Source organism: Amphibalanus amphitrite, unplaced genomic scaffold (assembly GCF_019059575.1).
Source record: "Amphibalanus amphitrite isolate SeventyFive unplaced genomic scaffold, NRLGWU_Aamphi_draft 001968F_arrow, whole genome shotgun sequence".
NCBI lineage: Eukaryota > Metazoa > Arthropoda > Thecostraca > Balanomorpha > Balanidae > Amphibalanus > Amphibalanus amphitrite.
In genome coordinates this window covers 37,223-63,924 of record NW_024883461.1, presented here as the reverse complement: position 1 = coordinate 63,924, position 26,702 = coordinate 37,223, and the positions used below count along the sequence as shown (strand labels likewise).

Sequence of the window (26,702 nt, the reverse complement as noted above, 5' to 3'; positions counted from 1 at the left end):
GACGGAACGCATTACGACGTACGATCTGCCGCTTCCGAGCGTCGCGCACAGTCACGTTTTTTCCCGGTTCTCACTGCACACATACGATTACCATCGCGGCGATCGGGAAACGGGCGTGCCGATCCCCATCCCATCACCATACGATCACGATACGATCACCATACGATCCACCAAACGATCGAAAAACGGCAGTCAGAACCGGGCTTTAGGCGTGGCAATTTCGTACCAACTCACATTTTTATCCAACGATTTCAATGTTTTTGTGCACCTCTTCGAAGATTGAAAATAACACGATTCATCGCGCAAACTATGTTTAATCTCAGTGAGAGATTTTGCATGCGCTTCTATTCTGTCACCACCATGACTAATGTTTGCAGGAAGCTCACAACTTTTCATATTTATCACCCTTGTTTGAAATGCGCGGAAGTGGAACTTACTCACGCTGTGTAAATTGAATTACCTTGCTCAGTTACTCACCATTGCGAGCGCTAAAAAGTTTCCGACAAAATATTCTGCAATTTAGCATACGAAAGGCGAACCGGACGGATGAAACGCAAACTGGATTAGGACAGCTGCGCTCTGCCACGACTTTTGCTAATTCTTACTCAGCAGCTCTTCAAATGGTGTCGGAGAGAGAGAGACGAACAGGGCTTTCACGCCGCTCGCCTCGTTTTAGCCGCTAAAAACTGTAATTCTCTCCCGCTTCCAAGCCGCTTTCGCACGACAAAATCAACAGATAGGTGGGCTGAGGGCTTTGTCTGCAAGCGCCACACTTGTTTTTGCCAAAGGCTGGGCGAAGTTGGCGGGTAAGCCGCCAAGGAAGTCGATTGGCTGGGCGGTTCTATTTGTTTTGAGATACTGCTCCGGCTTGGCATCTTGTTTGTAAGGATTACGGACGCTGTGAAGTGTCTGACGGGCCAGAGTTGGTGACTGGTCTGTGTTGTTTGGAGTGCCTTCGGGGCTGCGCTTGATGAAGATGCGTGCCTCATCAGCCGGCATCTCGCATATAGTCACGCAGCAAATTGCATCGCATCAGTCCTTGTTCAGCAAATGAGAGTATTCGTCCCACTTGCGGGCATCAAGGGGGTCTAGTGGGAGTCGAGCATCTTACGGACTAAAAGAATATGCTTGCTGTTTCAGAGATAATACAGGATGGGTTAAACATACACGCGCGCTCCGCCAAAAAAAAAAAAAAATCAATCCAGATGGGTTGCTTACATATTATGATCCCTACATGACGGGTTTGATGACATATTTTTTACATTTACAAATAACTTATACAGTACAAAGTCACTTGCATCATAGTTTGAAAGTCGGCTTACAGTTTGAATGCATATGTTCATATAAATACAGGTCATATGAGTGGGAATGAATCAGCTTTATTAAAAGCTGATTCATTCCCAAAAGCTAAAAGGCTTAATTGCATGGCAGGTCTTACCAAACAAACCCTTTGACACTGGACGGCGAAATGCTCTAATGAAGTTCACGAATTCTGATTTTTGAAATGGTTCTTAAAATATTGAGCTGATGTCCCCACTGCTAGTGCATCTTTCCATTCATCCCTGGTAACGATTTCACAAGAGAGTTCAAAACGAAGGCTTAATTCGACTTCGTTAAAATCTTAGCGTCGAACCCAGATTGCAACTGGTTCTTTTCAACCGGCCATTAAAATCGCATAAAACTTTCATACGCCTAAGACGGTTCCTCCGGGGCTGGAAAAACAGGTGATGAGCCAGTATTTGGCAACTGAGAATTGTATCGGCTGGACAGATTGGAGCTAAGTGGAGATCTAGGTCCACCGAAGAGGAAAAGAGAGGGACAGAAGTGCTAGTGGGGGATTGAACGGCGCGAGGCTGCTATAAAAAGAAGGAAGTCTATGTAGAACCTGTGTTATAAAAAAAAATCATGTCAGCATTTTCGGCATAATTAGCACAGATAATGGGCTTCAGAATTAAATAAAATATTCTGAATTAAATTGGACTTTTACGTTTTTAATTTGCTGTTAAATCAGGTAGCAATTGAGATTACTGTCAATAACATAATTTTCATTAAATATTAGCTTACTTATATAGGAATATGAATAATTGAGCCGGCTACCTAGCAACTGAGATTAATAATGATTTTTTTTCAAAACACGCACAGTGAACTCATCAATGGTTCAAATATATAAATCACACCTTTCCCACATCACCTAAAACACCAACGAAAACATTAGCATACCAACACACCATGAAATTTATGAAGAGCACAACATAACACGGTAACCATACTTAACATAACCATGTGTATAAGGAGCTCCCAACATTCGTACCCAACCATCTATTCCCCTCCAAACCAACCTCCACTCTAAATTCCCGCTCGCCGATCTCGGCACCCTCTGTGACATCAGACCTCGTCACCAGCGGAGCCGCCGCGCCCGTGCCGCGTGCTGCATGTCGTGTAAGCACAATCGACGCTGCCGCTCTGCGATTCATAGGTCGTGTCTTATTCAGCCGAGGTCGTGACGGAGGGTCGGACGCGCCTGGTCGGAGCCCGTCACTGCTCGTCCGAATGGAACCGTTCCGGATACGCCGACACCAAACGGGACAGGAATATCCGCGGCCGAGCGAGAGACGTGCGGTGGCGAGCGCGCTGGGTGTTCGAAAATGGGACGCTGGGTGATTTTCGGCTCAAACAGGAAATGAATAGATTGGAATATTTTTGGTGTTCGGTATTTATTTAACACAATAGTTCATAGCGCGGGGATCGGCAGGTGTTTGGTACCGTCTTGGGTTGTTTGCTATGCCAGAGTCGATCATTTGGGAAAGAGCTATCATTTGCAAATAGAAACATGTTTGATAGTTGATCGCTCGTAAATACGGTCCGCACACGAACATCAGTCACCCTAATGCCTTTATAAATAAGTGTATATGTACTTGCGTGTAATAAGAAATAGCTGAACCTTTTACCAAGGTAACCCAAATATATTGGTAAGGTTCGTTTCTGCTGCCAAGGACATCATCATGCCTCGCTGCCCAATGGAAAGTTTGTGCCAGCATGCCTTCTGTAACTTCAAGACATCATCCAGAATATTGTGCTCATAAAGCATGCAACTGTTTTGAGCACTGAATTTAAATGCAATTTGCCAAGCTGCGCGCACAAATTGCAACAGATGACGGTACTTCACTGCGAGAAGGAAGACGTCGAAAACCAATTTCACTGAAATTCAACGCTGAAAATATTTTTCATTATAATTTAAAGACATGTCATCTGTCATGCTGAGGAACCCCATGACCTTTCACTAAGATCCGCCACTGTTATCAGGTATCATCCTCATGCATAAGCCTTCGTAATAAGTGACTCCTTGCGACGTATCCTAGTTGACTCAATCTGCCTGGGTGTAATTGATTGTCATCCAGCATGTACGTGAAAAGAAGAAACAGGCTCACCTTTTCATGACAAGATACAATTTACCAAGATATCAAAGCGTCACCAAGCTAAGCGTTTCTGCAAAGCAATGTTTTGGGACTAAGTGTTGATTTGCACAGTGTCTTTCCATGATTACTCTACTCTGTCGTCCTCTTCGTACTCACATTTTTCTCTGATGCACATTTTTATCTGTTTGCTGATACTCAAGCCTGTGGATGTTTCGATCAGCAAGATAAGCCCCCGCTCAGCTTAAGCACATGTAATCAAGGCGCTTGCCGGTCTGTCGCCTCCGCCACCGTCAGAATATAATCCCGCGAACACCACTTTACTCTGACCCGACATTCATTTAGCAGAGAACAAGTTAAGACTGTCATAAAGTTCCCCAGTCGCGGCGCTCGTAAGTCCCAACAAGTTGATAGTCTACAGGAAAAACACGGAGTTCCTCCATGCCGGACCCGATTCCACAGTTCATCGGAACATTGTCCGGTGGCGTGCCGATTCTGCCCAAATTGGTCACTTGCCTCGTGTAATCCTGAAATCACGCACGGGGTGCACTCGTGTCACCAGCTGTAGGAAAATGTAATCAGGATAAGCGGGTGTCACGATATCCAAGAGACTTCTGCGCTGTATGAAGCGACAGTACTGAGCACCTTTGTCAGTCTGAGTGTTTTGATATAGGGCAATGGTTGAGGAAGCTGCTTACTTCGCCCTGGCTTTTAGAGCTTTGTGCTTGCCTAAATTGTATGTACTAAACATAAGCAAGGCGAAGTTCTGAGATATGTGAAGCGTTATGTTCTGGCAATGAATTGAATAAAATATCGAATATAAAAAGTGCATGTACCAGCAAAAAACGAGTGAACACTTTTTAGCTGATAACTTTTACCGTAACAAAAAGAATCCAGTCATCCATGAACCAGCAAACAACACATGAAGTTCAGCATTCTCCACATTATACTCGTGGGCTGGGTGTCCGAGCGCCGCCGAGAGCCGGGTGGTGCGACTGCTATCCGACAGCCAAGAGTTACAGCCCCTCGCCGGCGAGCCGGCCGGGTCCCCAGGGCTCCGGCTGGTGCAGGTCGCTCCCAGCGGTGTCGGGGTCGGGTCGGTGGGCGGTCAGTGGTCAGCCACATGTCATTCTCGGCTCCCCAGCTGGTGTCTGACGTCCGCCGGTCACTGACCTACCCTGTCTGTCGGCCTCGCGCTGTGATTATCTGGCTCATGTGTGGTACCGCAGGCTGGAGCACTACCTATCTCAACAATTTCATTCGGCTGAATTACCAAGCGTTCAAGTCTGCCCTCTCCAGGTCTGCTATAATAAGACTTGTTTCTCAAGCTTCCTTCACCTTTTCTTCATGCTCCGTTTGGTTCCATTCCACATGTGTTGTCGCTTGTCCTCACAGCTTTATCCATAACCCAAGTCAGCTAGCTCATGCTTAGCTCTAAACCACTTATGTCTAGTTCCATCCAATCCATGTCCATTGTCAGTTCGACCCAAACACCGACCGACCAGTCCGGCCAGTGTGAACCCGGCCCGGCGCTCCCAGTCGAGATCCGCTCCCTTCAGGCCGGCCGGGCATCCATCCCGGCTCGGTGTGGCGTTCATCCCTCGTCTGGCCAGCGCTTCGGTCAGCAGCAACAGTCTGATGGTGATCAATTATTCGGAGACCCAGGCCGCCGGTCGGCCGGCCGTCAGGCGGCGCGCATGCGGCTGGCGCGTGCCGCGACTGACAACCAGCTCGGCGCCCTCCGGCCGGTTCGGCAGACGTGGACGCAGAGCCAATTAGCAGGCCCAGCGGGGCAGACAAGAGGCACTTCACTCGTCTTTTATTGCCGGCTGTCAGGTGGGCAGTCGGCCGTCGCTCTCCGGCCGTCACCGCGAGCCCAGCGGTCCCGGACCCGGTCTGCGGCCGGTGCGCGGCGCTCGCGGCGGACCGGGGAGAGCAGAAGACTCCGCTGAAGATTCCGGTGAAGGGTCACAGGGTGTTGGAGCGAGACACTGACCGCATCGACATGCGGGGTCATGGAGGTGCAAAGTTAGAGCGTGAACGTGCCTCGGGCGGTCTGAAAAGTGACGCCCACGTGAGTACCATCCGTCGAGAGCAGGAGCGACTGATTATCTTGGCGGCGAATTCCGCGGCCGCCGACCGCACCAAACTTGTTCGTCCCGTGATGGATAGTCTTCGGCGCGGCGTTCAGGGAACGCGGTCGCGGTCGGGCCGGGTTTATTCGCCGCGTGAACCGGCCCGTCGGCTGTCGGTTCCGGTCAACCAGTGACAGATGGCCGGCAAACGGAGCCGGTGTGCTCAATGTGCGGTGGGCCGGCATAATTTGTAACGTTTCCTTTTATTGCAACGATCAAATTACTTTGTGTGAAGTTATGTTTATCACGGAAATGTTGCAAGCTTAGGAAAAGGATGATTGTTCGAGCAGCTGCGCCCAGACCCGTCAGATTTGCTTGTTGTACAATCGAACACAATGCATTAGTGCGTGTCAAGTGAGCCATAAGCATTATGCATGCTTCATTTTGCACCGAAGGATGTGTAGGTATAATTATTTCATTCAGACAACACATGCACTTAAACAAAGTTTCTACACACCATTACAGAGAGTCTAAAAATAACCGTGTCAAAGAACACAGGTGATTTATAATCCGTCTGTCACTGCGTATGTATCATCTGGAGACATATGATCGGTTGTCATGCGTTGCGTGTGCACTCGGCAGGGACCAGGTTTCACCCGGGTCCACTTCAATGGTATTTGTGTCAGCGGCACCTCATCAGCGTCCCGCGGTGCGCCGCCGGTGTTTGCGGGAAGCTCAGACTGTGAGCGCCATCAGACATGTTGGCACAGCGTCAGAGTGTTGGCCGTGCCTTGCCTGACTCCTTGTAGTTGTCCCCGAGTACTTTGATTTGCTTTCGCTAGTGCGACATCCTCAAGTAGCATCTGTGTCAGTCCAGACGGACGGACAAATTTGAACAGAAAATGTCTTCCAGCACGCTCGCAAAACACGGACAAAAACGGAACAAAATAACAAGGGTTTGGTCACTATGGTTTTTAGTTTATAAGTCTAACAATGAATGCACATTCTCGAGTAACACTAACATAGAAATGTTGAGGTTAGATCTTCTTGTTGGTGTTGTTTAAAAGCGTGAAAAAGTTACTTAAGGTTTGGTAGTTACCATTTACTCAAACTCAGACTTCTTTACATATAGAGAGCCTGTTAGAGACTATTGCTTTCTATGAAGTTAATTATCGATAAATCAGTAGTAGAAATCAACAAATCATCGGGTATTACAACTTACTTCTGCTGCATACCCAAGCCCATCGATATTTATGTGTTATTTGGTCGAAAATAGGTTTCAAGGAAGCAAGTGTGTGTTAATTATTTAGTACTGATTATTTTCGAGCAGAATTATTCACAGTCAACATTTGTCCAAAGCTGAAATATTTAATTTCAATCAGGCCCAGCAACAGTGGATTCTTAAAAATGGAAAGAACTTCTTTAGGTGGATGCCTCAGCTAGCCAGAACCCTGCCAGGCCTGTTCATGCTGTGGTTATATTTCTTGCAGCGTGCATTTACGGAGCCTACAAAGAGAGCGCCAAGCCTCATTTTCATATTCCGCGTCGTAGAACGTGGTACATGTATGCTAAATGTTACATGTTCTGGGAAAAACTGGCGTGATTCGAAAAATGTCACGATGTCTCGCTGAAACATGCATAAATCGTTACGAAGTACGGTAACTGCAATAGATTGAAGAGATGTTACAAAAGGATCGATTGACAAATGTGTGTTACCAGCTCTTATGGCGATCATGCAATTAATAATAAACAAATTAATAGCTATAACAGATAGTGGATGTGTATAGTGCTTTATTTTACATGTAACAGGGTGTGAGCATATACTTATCACGTTATTTGAGTTACATAAACTCCTCTGATACAAAAACGGGTCCCAGTGCACCGCTGGGTGTGGATACGAATGAAATCCAGGATCACATCGGCCGACTACATCGTGACAGGTCTTGCCAAACGAAACAATCATGTGCAAATATCATGTTTGAAACTGTTACATAACGTCTTTATCTCTTTTATGGTATATTGCTAGTGGAATTGAATCGCTGTAATGTCTTTTGTGGATTTCCTTTTCAATATATTTCCAAATGAGCAATTCGGCTGTCCTTTTAACCAGTATACCTAACCGAAATAGGTACTTACGTCTTTTGATGCATTCATTACTTAAAACGAAAACTTGCCTACAATAAACAAACAATTTTTAACATGTTGTTCGGTCCACGATAGTGATGTCAATTACGGAAAAAACGGAATACCGATACCAAGCCAAATACCAACCAAAATCGTGGGTAAATACCGAAACCAAACCAACTTGGGATCATGAGGGAAATACCAAATTTTTAACAATTTCTTAGCCTCTTATATATTATTGAGAGTCCATGATACCAACAAAAGTATATTAGAATTGAAATACCAAATGACAAGTTGGTATCGACTTGGTATCGGTTTACCAAAAAGTTGGTATCCAATTGACACCTCTAGTCCACGGCCCACAGGTTTTTCATGCTTCATAGACGTTTTCTACATTTTTTTGACACGATTCCAACTCCCTCGTACAATGCCGGTGTCTCGGACTAGTGCCGTGGGGCGGCCGACCCGCCCCCGCGGGCACCGCCGGACTGCCGGCCTCCAATCGATGGCGCCTAGCCCACATGTTGCCGCCGTACAGCTGTAATCACGTTATTTGGACCGTTCGTTCACGTTCCTTTCCGTGATTGAATAATGCGTCGACGCCCCGCGGGAGGCCACCACCTGGATGACGGATTACCGGAGCAGCGAGAGGCGCTCGGTCGGTGATGTATGCACGCTCGCTGCCGCCGCGCCGCGCAGGCACACGCCCCAGGGCAGGTCTCAGGAGGCGCCCGGGGCGGAGACGCGACGGTGACTACGCCGGTCGGACAATGAAATGAGCAGCGATGGCGGAGGTCTGGGATTGGGTGAGGTCGGCAGACGGAGCAGTGGATAAATGCATCGGATGATAATCGTTTGGGTGTATAAAAAGCGGAGAAAGGCGGCCATAGTGAATATCACAGCTCATTTGAGCACTGCATCTGCTACTAAAGGCAAGTTTGGGTACTGAGCGATCACATATTTCTTAAAACAAAAAGTTTTCTTATGGCTAATACCTTCTGCTGCTTTGGCAAAAAAACTTGGATGGATAATGGATACCTAGATACTGGAAAACCTATGGATGTTGCAGCTTTTTTCTTTTGATGTATTTTTCACATTCAATGAGACTCTACCAGAGCAATATGAAATTGTTCAATGTTGTTATGTAGCAGCACTGCAATTGTTTCCGGCTGACCGTTAGTGGTCCATCCCAGCCTGACCCCGCCCCTCCTCCCGCCAGCTGCCGGTCACACTCTGGTGACCTTAGTCACGTGACAGATCAGCCAGCTGTCACCCCTCCCCCCCGTGGGTCCAAATCAGCTGTCGGCCAGGGGCGGCAGCTGGCACTGTGGCCTGGTCAGCCACCCGAAACAAGCATGGCGTGCATGGATTGTAACACAGGCAAACAGATACAGTTCATTAATCAGTGTGAGCACTTTCCAAATATCGGGGATGTGTTCGAAACTGCTTTATATGAAAGAATCACGCGTGTCCACTTTCTAATTGTTGCAATGAAAACAGAGATTGATAGGTATAATTAGGCAAAAAAAAAAAACTTGTGCGACAACGACAAAGGCTGAATTATGGCGAACCTAAAATTATCACCGACTTTTAGGAGCTCTTTTTTATTGTATACCAATAGGTAGCCTCCCACCTTCCCCTATATACGCACATATTGGTGGTAATGTAAATTAATGGAATGGATAAGACACTTCAAGTCTTCAGCTGCCAGTTACCACTTCTTCAAATAATTATGCCTGCTTAGTTTTGCATAGCCCATCCACCCTAACATGAAATCAATCGAAGATTCACCACTGATTCGGCCACTCCTTCCGAATAGGTACTGCATATTACAACATTTCCATATGTCGCTGACGCTGTGCCGTCACTCGCCCCTTGTAGTACGCCGTCGGTGATCGGCGAATCACGTACATCAGTCCGACGGTCGTCGCCACGCACCTGCACGTACCAGAGGGGCAAACGACGGTCCGCACCGTGCGTCGCCGGCAGCGTATTGCCTCGAGCGCGTGTGCAAATGACGTTTGTCCAGCGGCGTATTACGTAGCATTAGACGGACTCATGCAACGCAGTCATAGACGAATTAGAGACGGGAACGTACCGTCAAAAGGGAGCTAACACGCGACCACATTTCGTATATTTTCCATCGCTACCTGATAAATGGTTAACGGGTGCGTCTATTGACCTTGGTTTGGGTCCAGTGGCCGACATTTTAGTGGCTCCGGGCAAGCTCAGTGATTTTGGTGCCGTTGATGTCCATGCATTCCTTTGAGGGCTAGGTGCTTGTGCACACACACATGAGTGCAAGAGCACTTATGAATTATGGTATTTATCTATACAGTCGAATTATCTTTGGTTGATACATTTGTGCTTGGTTTATTTACGCTTTCTCAGATATAATGAAAAGTATAGCATCTGCATTATCGTTCGCAAATAAAAAGATACGTCTGTAAATGAATAAAATACCTAAAATCTGACAGTCTTGTTCACACATTTAGTGAGTCACAGCATTGAAAAAATATAATGATAATCCACATTAAAACATTGGTATTGATGAGAAAGAATGCATATGCAAACATCGCGTCCTTTGACCGGGCGATACCGCTGTCTGCGTCATGGTTTGGGTCCGATTTCTACGGAAACGTACCCAGCAATCCCACGGTCCCGTTGCTCATGCATTGTTCACGAATGGAAGCAAGCTCCGCGTCTGAAATTCCGCACGCAATCCAGAATGGGGTTTCAGTGACGTGGCTTTGAATATATCATCATAAGAAATAATGGTCTCATGCAAGCTGCAAGTCTGGACAGCGTACATGACTCCAAGCAAACTCATTAGCAAAGCTAGCGTCTCAGCCAATTAGCTGATATTCCGGGGTGTTGTTTTAGTTCAGTCAGTGTAATGCCACAAACGGAGTAGGTAACTAGATACAGCTGGTAAAATGAAACGATCATACTATGAGGGTGCAATGTTTATCAAGCAGATTCACCGCCTGTCGTCACGATAGGTGACGGTATAATCGATGGCCCATCCTCTGCCGCCGCGGGGTCTACTCTAACCTCGGGGCAGGTGTCCTGGCCGCCACCTCTCCACAGACACGACAGCCGGTCCCCGGCACCTAACGAGCCAATTCGGTCAGCGTTCGACGCGTCGAAAAACACACACACGTCGCCGCGCGCCGGCCGACCGCTCGGACGCACCGGTCGGGCCGATCGCGGCTGTCGCCTATCAGCGCAGTCCCATTCATAATTAATGTCGAACAGCGCAGGTCGACTCGACTAATGACCGGGGACAGGTGGTCAGCAGTGAGAACAGGTGACCGGGCAACAGATGGCAACTGACCGTCGTCCGATTGGCCGCCGTCGAGGTGAATTATTCAGCCGGCGGCCGGCGGCGCCGCAGGGCACAGGTCGGGCCGCAGGGGGTGGCAGGAGCGCGGAGGGGTGAAAGGTGGCATGTGACGCCGATCAAGGGGTCCGTTTGAACACACAGGGCCGTTGCTGAGATCATAGTGATAACTATCAGGTGGTGGTAATTGGGTAATTTGCGCCGATAAAGCCAGGTCTAACGGCCATGTTGCTATTTTTATGTGGGTGCATATGTGTCAAAACAGCACTTTTAGGCCACGAACAGGATTATTTATGTTTGGTGGATGACGATAAAAATGTATTGTAAATATAAGGTCGCAAATATAGAGTTAAATTCGGATCGATTGAAATGCTGTCAAAAGAGGCCTTCGAGTGTCCTTTCCGGTAGTCTAAGACAACATTTTTATTGTATTTCTTACTGCTTTTTCCTCCTCCATAGAAAAGCAAAATAATTACGTTAATAATGATTGTGTGATACATGAGATAAAACAAATTTACAGTAGAGTAGTTCTAATGCAGTACTCGAAGAAGCTGCAACAAGCTTCTCCCGCATCAACACTTGATCAACACTGGAGCAGATTCAAGAATAATATCTGTTCGCATTGTTTGAATGAAATGACTTTCGTAATGAGTTCAGAATTCAGATGTCGCTTACCTCGATAATTGTTAACCCTCAGCACTTTTAGATAAATCGCGTTGCGGCTAAAACTAAAAATTTATCATTAATTTATAAAATAAGTCATTTTTCGCAAGAAAAACAACCAATCGGTTGATGCCCCCCTTAGATTTTACACGAATAACTCGCGTAAAAAGCAGCCGATCGCGACGAAACTTTCAGTACCCCCGCAATGATCAATTTAACACCTTCCCTGAAAATTGCATGGCCCTGACCCAAAAAGACTTTTGACCTGTGACCTACTTTCCGAGACCATGTTTGGCCGGAATCGCGATTCGGCGTATGTCGGCTCGCATTAGCCGCGCGTTTGCAAGCTTTTCGTGGTTTCAAACGTTCAAACATGTGATTTGATGTTGCTCCCATGCATTAACCCGCGCCCCGCTGGGGGGCAGAATCTGCCCCCCTCCCGTTTTTCGCCAATAACTTCTAAACGCGTTACGCCAGCGACGTCAACCTTTTAGTACCATATCATACATCAATTTGACACGTTTTCTGAAAATTTGAGCGAAATCCGTCGGAATTTTTTTGAGAAATTGACGTTTTAGTGACGCCATGTTCGCCATTTTCGCCTCAAAAACGGCAAAATTTCAAACACCGCTAACATCTTCATTTTTAAAGGAATCAAGACGTAACAAAAAAGGTTATACGTGATTCTACTTTGTCTATCAAATGGTTATCTCAGTTTTTTTGAAAATTTTGGATTTTTGCCCAATTTTTTCTTTAAAAAAACTTTTTTTTGGGACTTTTTTGGGAAAATAATTATAAAATCCAAAATGTTGAGTGTATCGAAAAAAAACGGAATATATGTCAGAGAAGTGGTCTATGTGCACCTACATACCAATTTTTAGAAGAATCGGTTCAAAAATGTGGGAGTTATTCAAAATTTTATGACGTCACGACACACAAAAATTTTGAAAAATGATTTCTTGGAAGTTCTCGACCTCGTAAGGAAACGAAAATAGCACCATTCGATTCGCCGTGAAAAACTGCATCAGATATACACCGTTTTAGGCCTAAAAACCAATTTAAAAAGTTTACCTCACTTGGGCAGTCTGCCCCCTCGAACTCCCAATATCATATCTTTCTGGATTTTAATATTCCACAAAAGAGTACCTATTTGCAATTCATGAAGCCCGGAAAACGATATGAAGCAAACTTGTGACCGGGTCTTATGCTGAGCTCAGTTCCTTGTAGCAGGTTCAATATTTTCTTCTCTGATGCTAAACCATGAGCTAAATTGAACTGAATCATCATATCGAAATTAGTCTAATTTCAGCCAAAATCTCTTCAACCAACGCGTATAGCTCAAGTATGAAGATGAACAGACAGAGCTGAGCTCAGCCTACATGTCGTTAAAGGCAGTGTGCCAGCTTTCCTGGACCGTATGGAGTTAATGGCCCAGATAAGGAGAACCGGATTTTTAGAACTTATCCATACCTTCAAAACTCATGGAAACGTCTTAAATTCTTCAAATTTTGAGTACCCCAGTGCGAAATTCACACTACCTTTAAGCATAACCTGAAGTATGAGCACTGTAAACCATGCATGCGCGATGATATGAGTATTGAGTAAAAGGCTGCTTTCGGGCTAATGTCATCTGTCACGTCACTGTCAGCTGGAACTTAGTATTTGTATTTGAAGACTTGGAGCTGGTGATGAACACATATAGCAATCGTACGCACTGGCTAAATAACATTTTGCCGTCACAGCCTAGGTGTAGGTGGTAGCTTTACCTTCTGGAATAGACGTAGGTAAGTCGAAATAGTCTTTCGCCATGCATGCCACGTGGTGGTCAGCGGACTGTCGCCTTGCGACATGACTGGGCTAAATCAGTTAAATGGAAGCCAAACTGGGGGTGCTGCCCTGTCCAAGTGATAGCGACATCGACATCGCGTGATTCCAGTTTCGTCGGCGGCCGACGAATCGACAGCAACTGTTGCGCAAGGCTGCAGGCCATGGACGGTCGTCGAAATCGACAGACGCCAAATAAATGGGGCGTGAGGTGACACCACTGCAAAGCAAGGGTTAAATGCAAAGCAAAGATGTTTTTTTGCGCATCAGCAGTTTTTTGTGCCTAGGCACCTCAAAGGGAGGCAGGGAAGCATATTTCAATACATAGGGGAAAGTGGGTAAGACGGTCAGGGTAGGTAAGACGGGCACCCCTTCTGCAGACCAAACCAATAGCGCCACGAGCGAGAAAAATTAGGACCAGAATTGCCTTTCCCACTACACACCACCATTAAAGTCTGGTGAATTTGTGTTCAGTCGATAATCTTTCATTTTGATTTCTTTAAACACTCAATTCATTGAAAACATCCATAATGTATATGTGCAAGCTTTTGTGCGCAGCACTATAGAGTTCAAAACTCGCAATTACTTGTGGTACACTCATATGCCACCAGTGTTCATTTACCGCGGACTTGCTATGTCTGCATCAAATTGTCCATAGAGAAAAATCGTGCTGAGCTTCTGACATTGAGTTTGGGGTAAGACGGGCAACTATGAATCCAATGGGTCTGTAATTGTGAAAATATTTTTGTTGCTGTAGGGAAAAAGAAGCCTTTCTAATAAGATACTCACAGACATGTTAGCAATATTCCTTCGGCACAGTTTACTCTCGAATAATGAATGTGAAAAACGGTTCCACATGGCTTCTGAACTAGGGCCTATATACGAGCATACGCCTTCTGCACGAATCTCGTATACTGCCATTTCCGAAGCACTTGAGACCAACGAGCGACTGTATCAATGCGGCTAATCTCGGGCATTTGTTGCGAGCTGTGCTGGTCGGTGAAAGAAGCTGGCCGTCTTGCCCTACCCATGTGACCGTCTTACCCCATGGGGTGGGGTAAGACGGGTTTTTGCAATGTTTTGCAAAAATAGCTGCAGTTTATTTGTTCAATGAGTTGTAAGTCTCATCTTCTGGCAAATGGAAGTAGAATGTCTAAAAAAGGTTTTCACTCAGTTTCTCGTTTCTATGATGCTTCTAACCGGCCGAAAAATGGCTCCAAAGTTAAGGTGCCCGTCTTAACCCACTTTCCCCAACCACATGTGATCTTAGCAAAATTATGCTGATAACCATGTTTTCAGTGGATCTAGGGCAAAAAAAACATGATGCTAGGTAGAATATGTCGCGAAATGACAAATCTCTCTCTCTCCCTCTCTCTCTCTCTCTCTCTCTCTCTCTCTCTCTCTCTCTCTCTCTCTCTCTCTCTCTCTCTCTCCCCTGTCCCCTCTCCCTCCCGCTCTCCCTCTCTCCCTCTCTCTCTCCCTCTCTCCCTCTCTCGCTCTCTTCCTCTCTCGCTCTCTTCCTCTCTCCATTTCTCCTCTCCCTCTCTCTCTCTTTTTATCCCTTTTCTCACTTACTCTCATTTCTCTCGCTTTCCCTCTCTCGCTTTCACTCTCTCTTTCGCTTTTTCTTTTTTTTTCTTCCCCAGAACCCCCTTTTTTGATAAGCAAACACTTTTCATTCCTTGTTTATTAGGAAAATAAATAGAAAATCGACCAATGGAATGTTTCCAAGAATGAACTAGCCTAATTATTTGCATTCATTAACATTTGAAGAAGCGCACTCGTCACTCGCTCTCACACACAAGTCAGCAAACTATTGAGCAGTCGTAGGCTCTAAGTCGCCTCGACTATAGCCGAACATTTCCAGGAGACAAGATCACTGTGTTATTGCTACAATTGCTATTCGCGTGGGGCAGCGGGCTTTGCTAGGCGGGCTGACGAACAACACAACGCTCAACACGATGATTCAAATACAGCACTAACATACACACCAATACTTCATCGCTCACATTCAACACACTGCAAACCACGATCAAGATACGATATTAAATATATTGCTATGTTCTATTGCTTCTATTCAGACCTTGCATAGTAGCCTTATTCGTTCCTGCATGAACCGCCAGCCAGTAAAAACCACCTCAGACATGAGCAGTCTACGTATAACGAGTGAATTAGACTCATGAATCAGATTCGTTGGAGCTTCAAAAAGATTCAACTTAGGATTTTTGGAAAACTCAGCTATGCCATGAAACTATACTGCTGAGTCACACGAACGAAACACATTTCTGCATTAGGGAGCATTGGGGGTCTAGCCACCGTCGTGCGGCGGCCAGCGGGCGACTTAAGAATGGTTTATAACATCCCAGCACGACACGAAAGCAAATCCGGCTGTTGAACACGAATTTTTCCCTACCAACACGTCTGAGGTGGCATAGCTGGCGAGAACATGCGAACGTGGCATTTGCAAACGGTCCACGCTACATTTTATTGCTTGTGAATACTCGTTATTTGGCGCAACGCGCACCCATCGTCACCACGAACGAACACGGCTAATCTAGAGAGTTGGCTACTGGCTGGTCGCCTAAGGATAGACAGGACGGTATCCTAGAACGGTCTGGGGAGCGCCGATAGCGGACCCGCCGCTGGCGCCTGCCTACGTGCGGCTGGGGGTGGTGAGGAGACTGCCGCGAGGACCGGACTCGGGACTGGGGTAGCTAGAGCGGGCTTCTGCTAGCATGGTGGTGGCTCTCGCGGCCTGTGAAAGCCGATATTTACTCTGGAACTCATATTCAAGATAAATAATTGTACCCGTATAAAACAACACAAATAACAGCCATCAGAGATCATGAGTAAGCGATATCGAATGACATTTGACAATCATTATGCACGAAGTAAACATAAGCACACATTACTTGCACAATGTAAATATCTGTTTGTAAGATGTTTCAGAATGATAATGTCAAATTGATATAAAAACACGAATAAATGGCTGCAATAAATAATACAACCGGTAGAATAAAAAGCTATAAATTTTACACATGCCTTGCAGAATGGATGCATGTAACATAAGATGTGTATGGGTTTTACATGAAGATATGGTACGGAAATGCTAGTTTATATGTCATATTGTTCGTAGAATATAACTGGGAATGGTAATGTGTAAGCTATGTGCATATCACTAGTACTACTGATGTGTAAAAGAATGCAAGACGATCTTCTAAAGTAGCTATCATAAGTGCCACTAGAGGAACGAGGAAGTGCATAGTAGATCAAAAAAGGAAAATTGACAAGAGTAATAGAACTGAGAGGACATAATGCCAGTCAGCATCACCATCCCTCTCCTATCCTACTTGAGTATTTCTAGGCTGGGGTTTAGCAGTAGAGGCATTTGAGTATTGCTTCTCTATTGCTTATTACAACCTATCACACTTTATACACTTCGTTGTTTATGGAACCTTCACTTGTCTTCCAAAGAGGACATTCAATAACATTACCTATACCTGATCTGACTAGTTAGACAAAACTTCTCTGACTAGATTCATCATCCATGCCTAGGCCTCACTACGGTGTATGTACATTTATCAATACATCAATTTGTACACTCCTGATCTGTCCCCCAGCAACATCAAACAACAACCTAAGCATGTAAATAAAGTTGCGAGACTTATGGAATAGTTTGAATCACATGATAAGGCGGTAGTGCTGAATGGCTTGTGGTTGCATCTAACCAGTGGACTAAGGGTTTACCACGTCGATGGGTGAGTCGGGAGGCGTCAGGGGCTGCGAGCCCACCGAAGCGTCCTCCTTGAAGCAAGACGACTCGTAGTGTTTGTTGAGGTACGACTTCAGCGCGAACGACTTGTCGCAGCGGTTGCAGTTGAACGACTTCACCGACGAGTGGGTCTGCATGTGCGCCCTCAGGTTGGAGCGATCGGCGAACGACTTGCCGCAGTGCGCGCAGCCGTACGGCTTCTCTCCCGTGTGCGAGCGCAGGTGACCCTGCAGCAACCACGGCCGCGAGAACGTCTTGCCGCAGACGTGGCACTTGTGCGACAGCTGGTGCGTCAGCACGTGCATGGCCAGCGCCGGCATGCTAACGTAGGCCTTGCCGCAGGTGGCGCACTTCTTGGCGCCCTGCGAGTCGATGCTGCGATGCGTCTGCTTGTGGCGCGACAGGTTCGATGACGTGGCGTACGTCTTGCCGCACTCGGAACATTTGTACTTGGAGCGCTGGTCGGGTGAAGTCGTCTTTTTGCTGCGACCGTCACTGACAAAGAACGCCTCATACGTGTACGCCACCGTCTTGCCGTTGTTGAGTCGGTAGATGGGCTTACCGTTGATGTACTCCATCTGAACCGTCTGCTGAGAAGGATCGCTGCCTGGAGAGGATGGTGATGTCGCGCCTCCCTGTTGCTGCTCCTGCTGAACCCCATGTGACTGCTGTTGGTGGTGCTGATGCTGATGCTGCTGTTGCTCCTGATGCTGTTGATGATGTTGCGGGGGGAGTGAGTGTGACGGCGGGGGAGGCGGCGGGGGAGGGGGGTACTGCGGAGAGCGGGGCCGGTGGTGGTGCGGCGGCGGCGGCAGCGGCAGCGGCGGCGGGTACGCCGGGTGGTGGTGCAGCAGCGGCGGCGGCGGCGGCGGCCGGCGGTCCACGCGCGCCGTGCTCAGGTCGAGGATGGCGTGCGCGGCGCCCAGGTCCTCGGGCGGCCGCTCCGAGGGCGGCACGATGACGCTCTCGGTGCGCGGAGCCGACAGGTAGGAGGAGGTGTGCCGTACCACCGATACCGGCTCGGCGTACACGGGCGATGGCCGCAGCGGCAGCAGCGGCGACCACACCGGCAGTGAGCGCGGCGGTGGGAACTCATACTGCCGGCCCGGCTCCTGCACATACCCTGAAGAGAGACAACAGGCGCCCGGCGGGTCAGAGGAGGTTCAGCGTCCCCTACAGCCAGCCGGGGCTCAGTCGCAACAGACCCGTTCCGCGCCGATTCGGAAGCCTACAATTTTCTACGGGAATTCCCGCATGGTTGTAGGTATTTATTCTTACTTGCAAAACCATGATTATTCCAACTTGTTTTAGAAATAACAATGGCTTTACCAAGAAATACTAAATACAAAATAAACTTCCGAACACAAAGTAGAACGGTTTGCGACGGCCACCGGTTGACGAAGCTTTATCCAGGAGTGGGAAGGAAACATTGCGATATTGCACATCAATTGCAGCCAAACATTGCCGATAAAATGCAATACAGTAGCACATGTACTTAAAACGGGGTCTTTAACACGATGATGCTGCATTAGATAAAAGATATGGCACAGTTTGCAGCGTTGAACCGTAAAACACGGGAACGGTAAGGTGAACGGTAACATTTGAAAGATGCTTATGACAAGTAAAATTACACGAGCGCCGTACCATGCTACGGAATCGCTACTTGCCGCGACTCTAGTATAGGTGCAATATGATATAAAATCTGTCTACTCATACACGTTGAGTGAAATGATTGAAGGAACTAGTAAAGCGCATTCCTCACGAGCGTGTAATATTCATATTATGAACCGACTCAAGGCAGGAATGTACGGAGAATGTCGACCCTTAGCCCTCAATTATATATGCGAACGACTCGAAATTAGACGATGGACCTTTTTACGTGCAACCAGTATCGCAGCAACTGAGGCGCTAAAAAGTCAAACAGAACCGGGCATGTGAATAAAGTAGAAATTGGATCCTCACACGAAACATTTCGTTAACTCTTCCCCTTCAGCAGTGTAGTACGCACTGTATCATAAACGGCCTCTTTCCCTCTATCCAGTCCTATCCGGTCAACTCTACACTACAGGGGACTCTCCTGTCCACTCGCCCGGGCCGGGGCTTCTGATACGTCTGCCCTTTGCCGGCTGACCGCTGGGGTGCTGTGAAATCCCAGCACGGCAGCCGGCAGCACCGGTCTGCTCCAACGGCCTCCTGTAGCCCCACAACGGTGAACACCAGGCAGCCGGGAAACCTGTTAACCGTCCGAAGCCCGGCCGGCCCGATCTACAGGTCTTCGGTCACTAAATCAGGACGGATGCCGGCTGCGGCCAGCGCGCCCGCCGCCTGGCGCGCTCGACAAATACCACACCGCCGGCGCGATCCATTATTAATGGACAATTTGGCACACTGGCGGCCCAGACTAACCACCAGTCGGTCTAAGCCTTCAATCTATTTTATTCCTTGGCTCCATCCCTAGATTGGCAATGAAATCGAGGCTCGATTCGTGCCGGAGATTGGCTCAATACGCCGAATGTGTCCCATAAATCCTTAGCAGCGTCCTTAGGTCAGAAATCAATCCGGACGGCACTCAACTCTGCTCGATGTGAGGAGAGAGACGCGCTTTTTGCGAGGCGTCGCGCACAATACTCCCAGTAGCCGGCCAATTAAAAACAGGATCGATCATTTATCCGACGGTAAATTAAAGATAAGATTAATCAGAAATTAAAACACAATGGGCAGCTGTTTTATAGATATTTGCGAGAAAAAAAAATCCAAGGGGCGTAAAACGTACCACATTCTGCGTCACGAAGGGGATTAATAATAACATACGAAGTTTCTAGCATATTGACCGAATGTTACAATTACTGGTTAGCAGCTTTGTTTATGCGATATGTGTATGCTTTTCGGCTTATGCCCCATGGGTAAACACTCGCAACCTCAATTCAGTACTTTTTTCGATTTGCTCGTATTGTTATTCAGAATGAAATTATTTTTTGGAAAAAAAAAATCGATCAAAAGACACATCAAAATAGATCTCAGCAAACGTAGCAATGCCTAATGGTTCAATCAAATGACAAGTATTCTAAAAGAACTCACAAGGTATGTCAGCTAGCGTGATTCGAATGGAAACAATGCTGGAAATTTGAACTCGGAATGCATCGGTTTTCAATGGCATTTATGCCATGCCCGCATAAACTTCCTATATCGAGTCTTAACTCACAGCAGCCTCTTATAAAAGGAAAGTATTAATACCGTGCCTGTTTGAGCCAATCACGCCAGATCCCACCATGATCCTAGGCACTTCGAACTGTGCCGAGACATTAAGCCATCCATAAATTTGTGTGCGCGGCGGCAGCATAGGAGAACCATGGTTCCCCTGACGCACGGTGTGGTTACCAGCCAGCGCAGGCAACCGCATGACCCGTTGTGCCTTTGCCCGTGCATAAACCCACAATCAAGCCTATAATTTCAAAATTGCCTGGCCCGCCCGGCCGGCGCGCCGACCCATTTCAGCGTACATTTGTCTTGCCGGCCGGCAAGTGAATTACCCCGGGCACGAACCCCGCCGTTCAATCACTCCTTCAAATTATTCGCCGGAAAATTAATGGCTTCTGTTGGAAACTATCAACAGGCTGGTGACCGCGCCGGCGGTGGTCCGGCCGTCTCCGGAGCCGTCGGCTCAGCGAGGGCAGCTGCACCGGCCACGGACCCCGGTACGAGCTCAAGACCGCGTGCTTCACAGGGGTGGCTCTCGTCCCACACCGCACCATCCATTCTGCAAAGTTTTCTTAATCTCCTAGCATTCATAAATCATCTAATAAAATATATCGCCTCGACTGGGGGCGATATCAAACTTTTACAAGGTTGACTAATGATCCCACAGCGTCGGCCGGGGTGCGATGAAAAGTGCCGGTGTTTGTGAGGATTTAGGGAAACTTGGCGGTGAACGAGGTGCCTTTACGGTGCTCTCAGGCCCAACTTTACGGCCGAGAGAAACTGCGGTAAACATGCTCAAGAGAGCCAGTCAACACTGGAGATGGGTGCTCGTGGCAGTGCAGCTTCGCGCACAAATCAACGCACGCGGCAAACGCACATGCTCACACACATCCACGAGGAAAAGCCACAGACCAAACATTCACCCAGGCAGCTGTTGTTCATGCAGAAACACACAAGCTCCACACTGAACACAACAAGCAACAGCTGACCGCGTGTCGGTCGGAAGGGAGGCGCGGTCCCTGGCGGCCGGTGCTCGGCTAAGGTCTCCCCGGGGCCGACTGAGTCGAGCTACATCCGCCGCGCTCCCTCCTCACTGACACAGCTATTTGTCTTGGAGCGCAGTCCCGGAGGCACCCAATAACACAAACAGCTCGGCACGCGCCGCGTGTTGTTGCGTCGTGGCCGTAACGACCGCGGCGCGTCACGTGTTACGTGCCACGTGCTACGTACGTGCGCAACACCGGACATGCAAGAAATCCGTGCCGCAATCTGGGCGGGCGTGCGCGGCAGACATGAAACAGCCCAGGCAGTGGCGGCGTGCGGCATGCAGCATAGTGCGGCGAAGTGACTAGAGAAGACTATCGGCTCTATCCGAGGCTAGGCCAGTGTCTAGAGCGGTGGCTAGAGCGGTGTCTAACGCGAGGCACCGTTGATCTTACCATTGTACAGGATTGCAACCTTGCCGGAACTGGTGATGAGTGGAGCGGGAGGGGGACTGGGGGCCGTCTGACCCTCTGTGGGGCTCAGGGGCGCCCACTTTAGCGGAGACGGGGACCTGCCCTTGGCCTCCCCCCTCTGGCCCGTCTTAGCCATAAAACACCTGGGCATGGCAGCACACCGATACACAACACTCAGAGAACAACATAGAACATCGAGACATAGAGCAGTTACCCCTCGCACCGCTTGCCGCCTCGCGCCCCGCACTGCCCTGCCCCGCCCGCTGAGAGAGAGAGAATGCCGTGTCAGCTGGTCGGGTCGCCGCCTTTATAGCCGCGGGCGCTCGGCGCGCCGACCGACGCGGCCATTGATTGGTGGACGCAGGTCTGCGGCCGCCACCGACCGGGTGGTCCCGACCTCAACACCTCCCCCGAGGCGGATCAGCGCTCCCACCGCCCCCGGCGTCGCCCGGGGCTGTCGCGGGGGCACAGGGCACACACGACAGGTGGGAGCTGGGACGGGGAAAGAGGAGAAGTGTGAAGAGAGACTGCAAGTTTTCTCACCGGGGAGAGAAGTTTACAGTCAACAGATGGCTTAGGGCTTTTAAGGGTAGGGAGTGATCTAAATCAGGCCAGTCTCACATTTTAATATCGTGCATGTAAATGATGTTGCAAAAATGTATGTACACAAAAAATAATAAAAACAAACTTTGGTTAGTGAAACTACATTGGCTTTACAGGCGGTAGTGTAAATAATAATAAAGAAAAGTGAATATAGGAAAGCAAGCTTTTCTAAGTTACTCTACTATGTGCTCATAGTATCCAAACAGGTACAACGTTGATAAAAGGACAAGTAGGGTGAAGTCGTATAAGAGTACGCACTTAGTGGATTTCTTGCTCTCATTTGTTTAATATTTGAAAGAAAGAAATCGCAAATAGGGAATATTAAAGTTCATTGAATTAGCCATCAACCCATGGGGCAACGATCCTTCAGCGTAAATGGAAGTGGTCTAAAACTGACATTTTCTGAACCGCTGCAGTTGCGTACTCTTACCATATGGGGTGTGTAAGAGTACGCACACCAGGCGGGTGGAGTACGCAAGCATATGAACACACACCTATGCAGCTTGTAAGTGTCCAAATGCTTAACTTCAAACTCAGAAGGCATTTAAGTTAATTCTAGTATCCAAAAAGAAAAACTTAAAATAAATATTTCAAGTCTATAAATCAGGAAAAAATCACGTCGTGTGTTTCTTAAAAAAAAAAATGCACAATCAAAAGGGAGAATAACTCGTATTTGGAAGAATTTCGGGTACGCATCTGCATCACAGTGCCCCATTGATGATATACCTACAAAACAAACGTCATTGAGCGATATATTAATAATTTTATATTTCTGTATATTCGATTTAATGTATAATTCTGCGTACTCTTACCCTCCTGACCAGTGCGTCCTCTTACCGTACCGTAAACCGGGGTGAGTTGATATGGATTTCGAGGTTTTTCTAGATTTCTTTAAAAGTCACATTCATTTACGGAATTCTTTTTGTGCCAGTTTCATGGCACATGCCTTGGGGAGGCAATCAGCAAAAATGAATAAAAAATGTATAAATTAAGCCCCTTTTTTAAAACGCCAAAGTTCATATCAACTCACCCCATGGGGGGTGGTGAGTTGATATGGTTTTGGATTTTTCCAAATTTCTCGGCTAAAGAAGCTCAGAGGTGAGTTGATAAAATGCCAGTGTTTAAAAAAAAAAAGGATGTGAGAACACATCCTAAAAGAAACCATCAGAAAAATGGTAGTAGTTTGGCAGCAGACCTCACATTCATGAAAACGCAATCATGTCCAACACAACGCTATCAAAATGGCTTGATTTTAGCAGCATCATTTTTTCGCTTTATGATACTTAGTTTTACTTAGAACATTCTGAACTTGGCTAGTCACGTGTCCTCAAGCCAACGGTATCAAAACTGGCAATATATTTTGGAATTACAAGTGTATTTTCTTGTAATTAAAACACATTGTCAGTTGCGGGTCAAGGTTGATATGCCTCTGACAGAGATAATGGATTGAAATGAAAGAATACATATACTTCTGAGCTTTTGTTGACTGGTAGTCAACAAAATATTAATGAAGTGAAGTGAAGTGAATCTAATTCGGACTGTATTCTATAAGGTGAAATAAGCGACATAAAACAATTCGGCATCAAAAGCCAAAATCAACCCGCGCACTTATAAGCGGGCGAACGGACCACCTCGGCTTTTCGCACATAACTCGCGCAAAAAGCGGCCGATCACGACGAAACTTTCAGTACCTCTCGAGTTTATCAATTTTACACATGTTCTAAAGATTTCATGACCCTGACTCAAATGGTTTTTGACTTGTGACCTGATTCTCGAGACCATGCTTGGCCGGAATCGCGATTTGGCGTAGTCGGCTCACATTATCCGCGCATTTCCAGTCTTTTTGTGATTGTAACTTCCAAACATGTAAATGATGTTGGTCCCACGCAGTATTGTGGGTGTCAACTGTCAAGGTCACCTGAAGGTCAGGTCAGGTCATTGACCTTTGGTGACCTCGGTTCACTTTTTGGAGTTTTACATGTTTCTAGGGTAGTTTTTTCGGGCCGATTTCGAATTTAACATGCATTTGATCATTTATGAAGTAGTTTTAGTGCCTTCGTAACATGTTACGACACCGTCAGTGGTAGTTGACACTTGACACTCCCTATGGATAGCCGGCAGGACACCTACTGGTTGACCTGACCTGACCTGACCTGGCCTAAATGTACGAAGACATCTGTGATCAAAACTAACATGACATTCGTGATCAGCAACAGCCAAAAAATAATAAACTCGCTTTACGAACTTCAAATAACCCCCTATTTTCCCGACTTCTGGGTAATTGACCTGTCCTGGAAGGTTAACCAATGACCTAGGACCTTAAAGTTGGTTATCATCGGCTTCCTCGCGTCTCGGGCAACACGCTCATTTTTTTCCGCGAAGCTCTAGCTCCACCAGGGGCCAAACGACGATGGGATTCCAACGGACCCCCCCCCCCCCTCCCTATACGTTAAACGCTGGCAAAACCACGAATACGGGCGAGGGCTAAAACACCAGTCAATTTCTTTATATTGTTTGTTCCATTTCATTTTGTCACTCATTCTCGGTTGGCAACTGCCAAGCAGGAAAACTAATCAGTTTCACGAGATCAGAATTCCCGCGCTGTTAGCCATACAGAAACGACAGTTCTGTCGTTTTCGAAACTACGAATAATTATAACAGTTTTTTTTTTAATCTGTATGCATATAGGTGTTCTATAGTGTTCCTTTGTAGCTTGTAGGGAGCCATCTTGAGTCTTGACAGGGAGTTGTGCCGTGCCTTTTGCATGTTAGGTATGTCCACAGAAAAAAAAAACTTTGGGGTTACTGGATGTTAGTTGTCGGACCTTCGTCCCCGTCTTGAGTTGAGATGTTAGTTTCACAACGTTTCGCCCAGTTACTCTCCGGCCGACTCGTCAGGTGTTCATTGACCCTCAGAAGGACCTGGATGTTGGTGGCGTTGCGCCGTACGCGTCAAACAGTTCGAAAGCTCCTGTAGTCAGCAGGAATCGAACTCGGGTTTCCCCGGTGATGGTCCACGGTTGTAACCACTCCACTATCGAGGCAGATTTGACTATGGCCGGAGAAGTTACTGGGTGAAACGTTGTGAAACTAACATCTCAAGACGGGGACGAAAGTCCGACATCAGTGATACTAACAGGCCTCGTCTCAAGCATTCAGAAAAAAAAACTAAAGCTTTTGGGGGTTGATGGAATGATGTGGGGAAAGAAAAGGAGAAGAGTTGGTCTAATTGACTTTGTCTTACCTGTAGACCCATATTTCATGCTAATTTGCATGCCTACCAGCCTGGTATCAGCTTTTATCATGCATATCAACTCACCACTTGATGGCATATCAACTCACCACCTGTCACTTTTCTTAACCCGCGCCCTGCTGGGGGGGGGGTGTTTGAACACCCCCCCTTGTGGTTTTTCGCGAATATCTCAAAAACGGCGGCGCGGAGCGCCGCCGTTTTTGGTACACCTTATCATACATCAATTCTACACATGTTGTGAAAATTTCAGACCAAGGTCATTCAAGGTCAGGTCACCAGGTCACTTGAAGTGACCTCACCTCATAAAAACTTTCAATGTCTGTCATAGCTACACCGAGTGACCGATCGCTTTGAAACTTTCAGCGATTGCTAAGAGCAATAGCATGTACAAAATGTTTATCTCAGAATTTTGATATCGATGACCTAAGGTCAGGTCAATTTTGCGACCTCCCCATTATAAGTCAATGGGAGAAAATTGAAATGCGCCTCTTTTAGATGAAAGACATTATAAACACTCCCAAACACCGAATTACAAGTGGTTTAGACACACTGAACTTGAAAATGGTGTCCGTGACCCTTGTTTATGCCTTGAGGTCATCTTAGGTCACGAATGGTATCTAACAGTTTTTCGCAAATAACTTTTGATAGAGGCATGCTAGAGCGCTGAAAACGCCTTAGATGTGTTCAGCTCGACGATACGGATCGACTGATATGCAACATGACCCTTTCCGGTCAGGTCATGACCTTGACCTGAGGTCAAATTTTCAAGTTGACCTTTCAAGGTCAAGTCATAGTTCATTCGATGCGTCTTGACGAGAGGAACACGATGCCGGTAAAAGTAAGCTCGTACAAGGCTTGAGTCAAAAGTTATTGCAGAAAAACTGTTTTCGAAAAAAAATCGGCTATTTTTGCAGTTTTTGCCCCCTGCAGGCAAAACCGTTGACGTTAGGTCAAATCTGAGAGAATTACTCAGAAAGG

The 26,702-nt window shown here is 47.1% G+C and overlaps 1 protein-coding gene across 1 annotated transcript; it reads right to left on the bottom strand.

Moving 5' to 3' along the window:
* Positions 1-15,119: 15,119 nt before the first annotated feature.
* LOC122375958 (transcriptional repressor scratch 2-like) lies at positions 15,120-22,145 on the bottom strand. The gene is made up of 2 exons (XM_043355575.1): positions 21,852-22,145; positions 15,120-18,337 (listed from the first exon to the last, which is right to left on the bottom strand). Exons 1-2 carry the CDS (start codon positions 22,018-22,020, stop codon positions 17,178-17,180), a joined length of 1,329 nt encoding a protein of 442 aa, XP_043211510.1. The 5' UTR covers positions 22,021-22,145; the 3' UTR covers positions 15,120-17,177.
* Between the last annotated feature and the right edge of the window lie 4,557 nt (positions 22,146-26,702).

Bases quoted from the DNA above. Each gene is read 5' to 3' on its own strand.
- LOC122375958 (XM_043355575.1), bottom strand. From the start codon at position 22,020: ATGCCCAGGTGTTTTATGGCTAAGACGGGCCAGAGGGGGGAGGCCAAG. The intron at 18,338-21,851 runs GTAAGATCAACG...GTCTCTCTTCAG, and splicing joins GGTTGCAATCCTGTACAATG to GGTATGTGCAGGAGCCGGGC.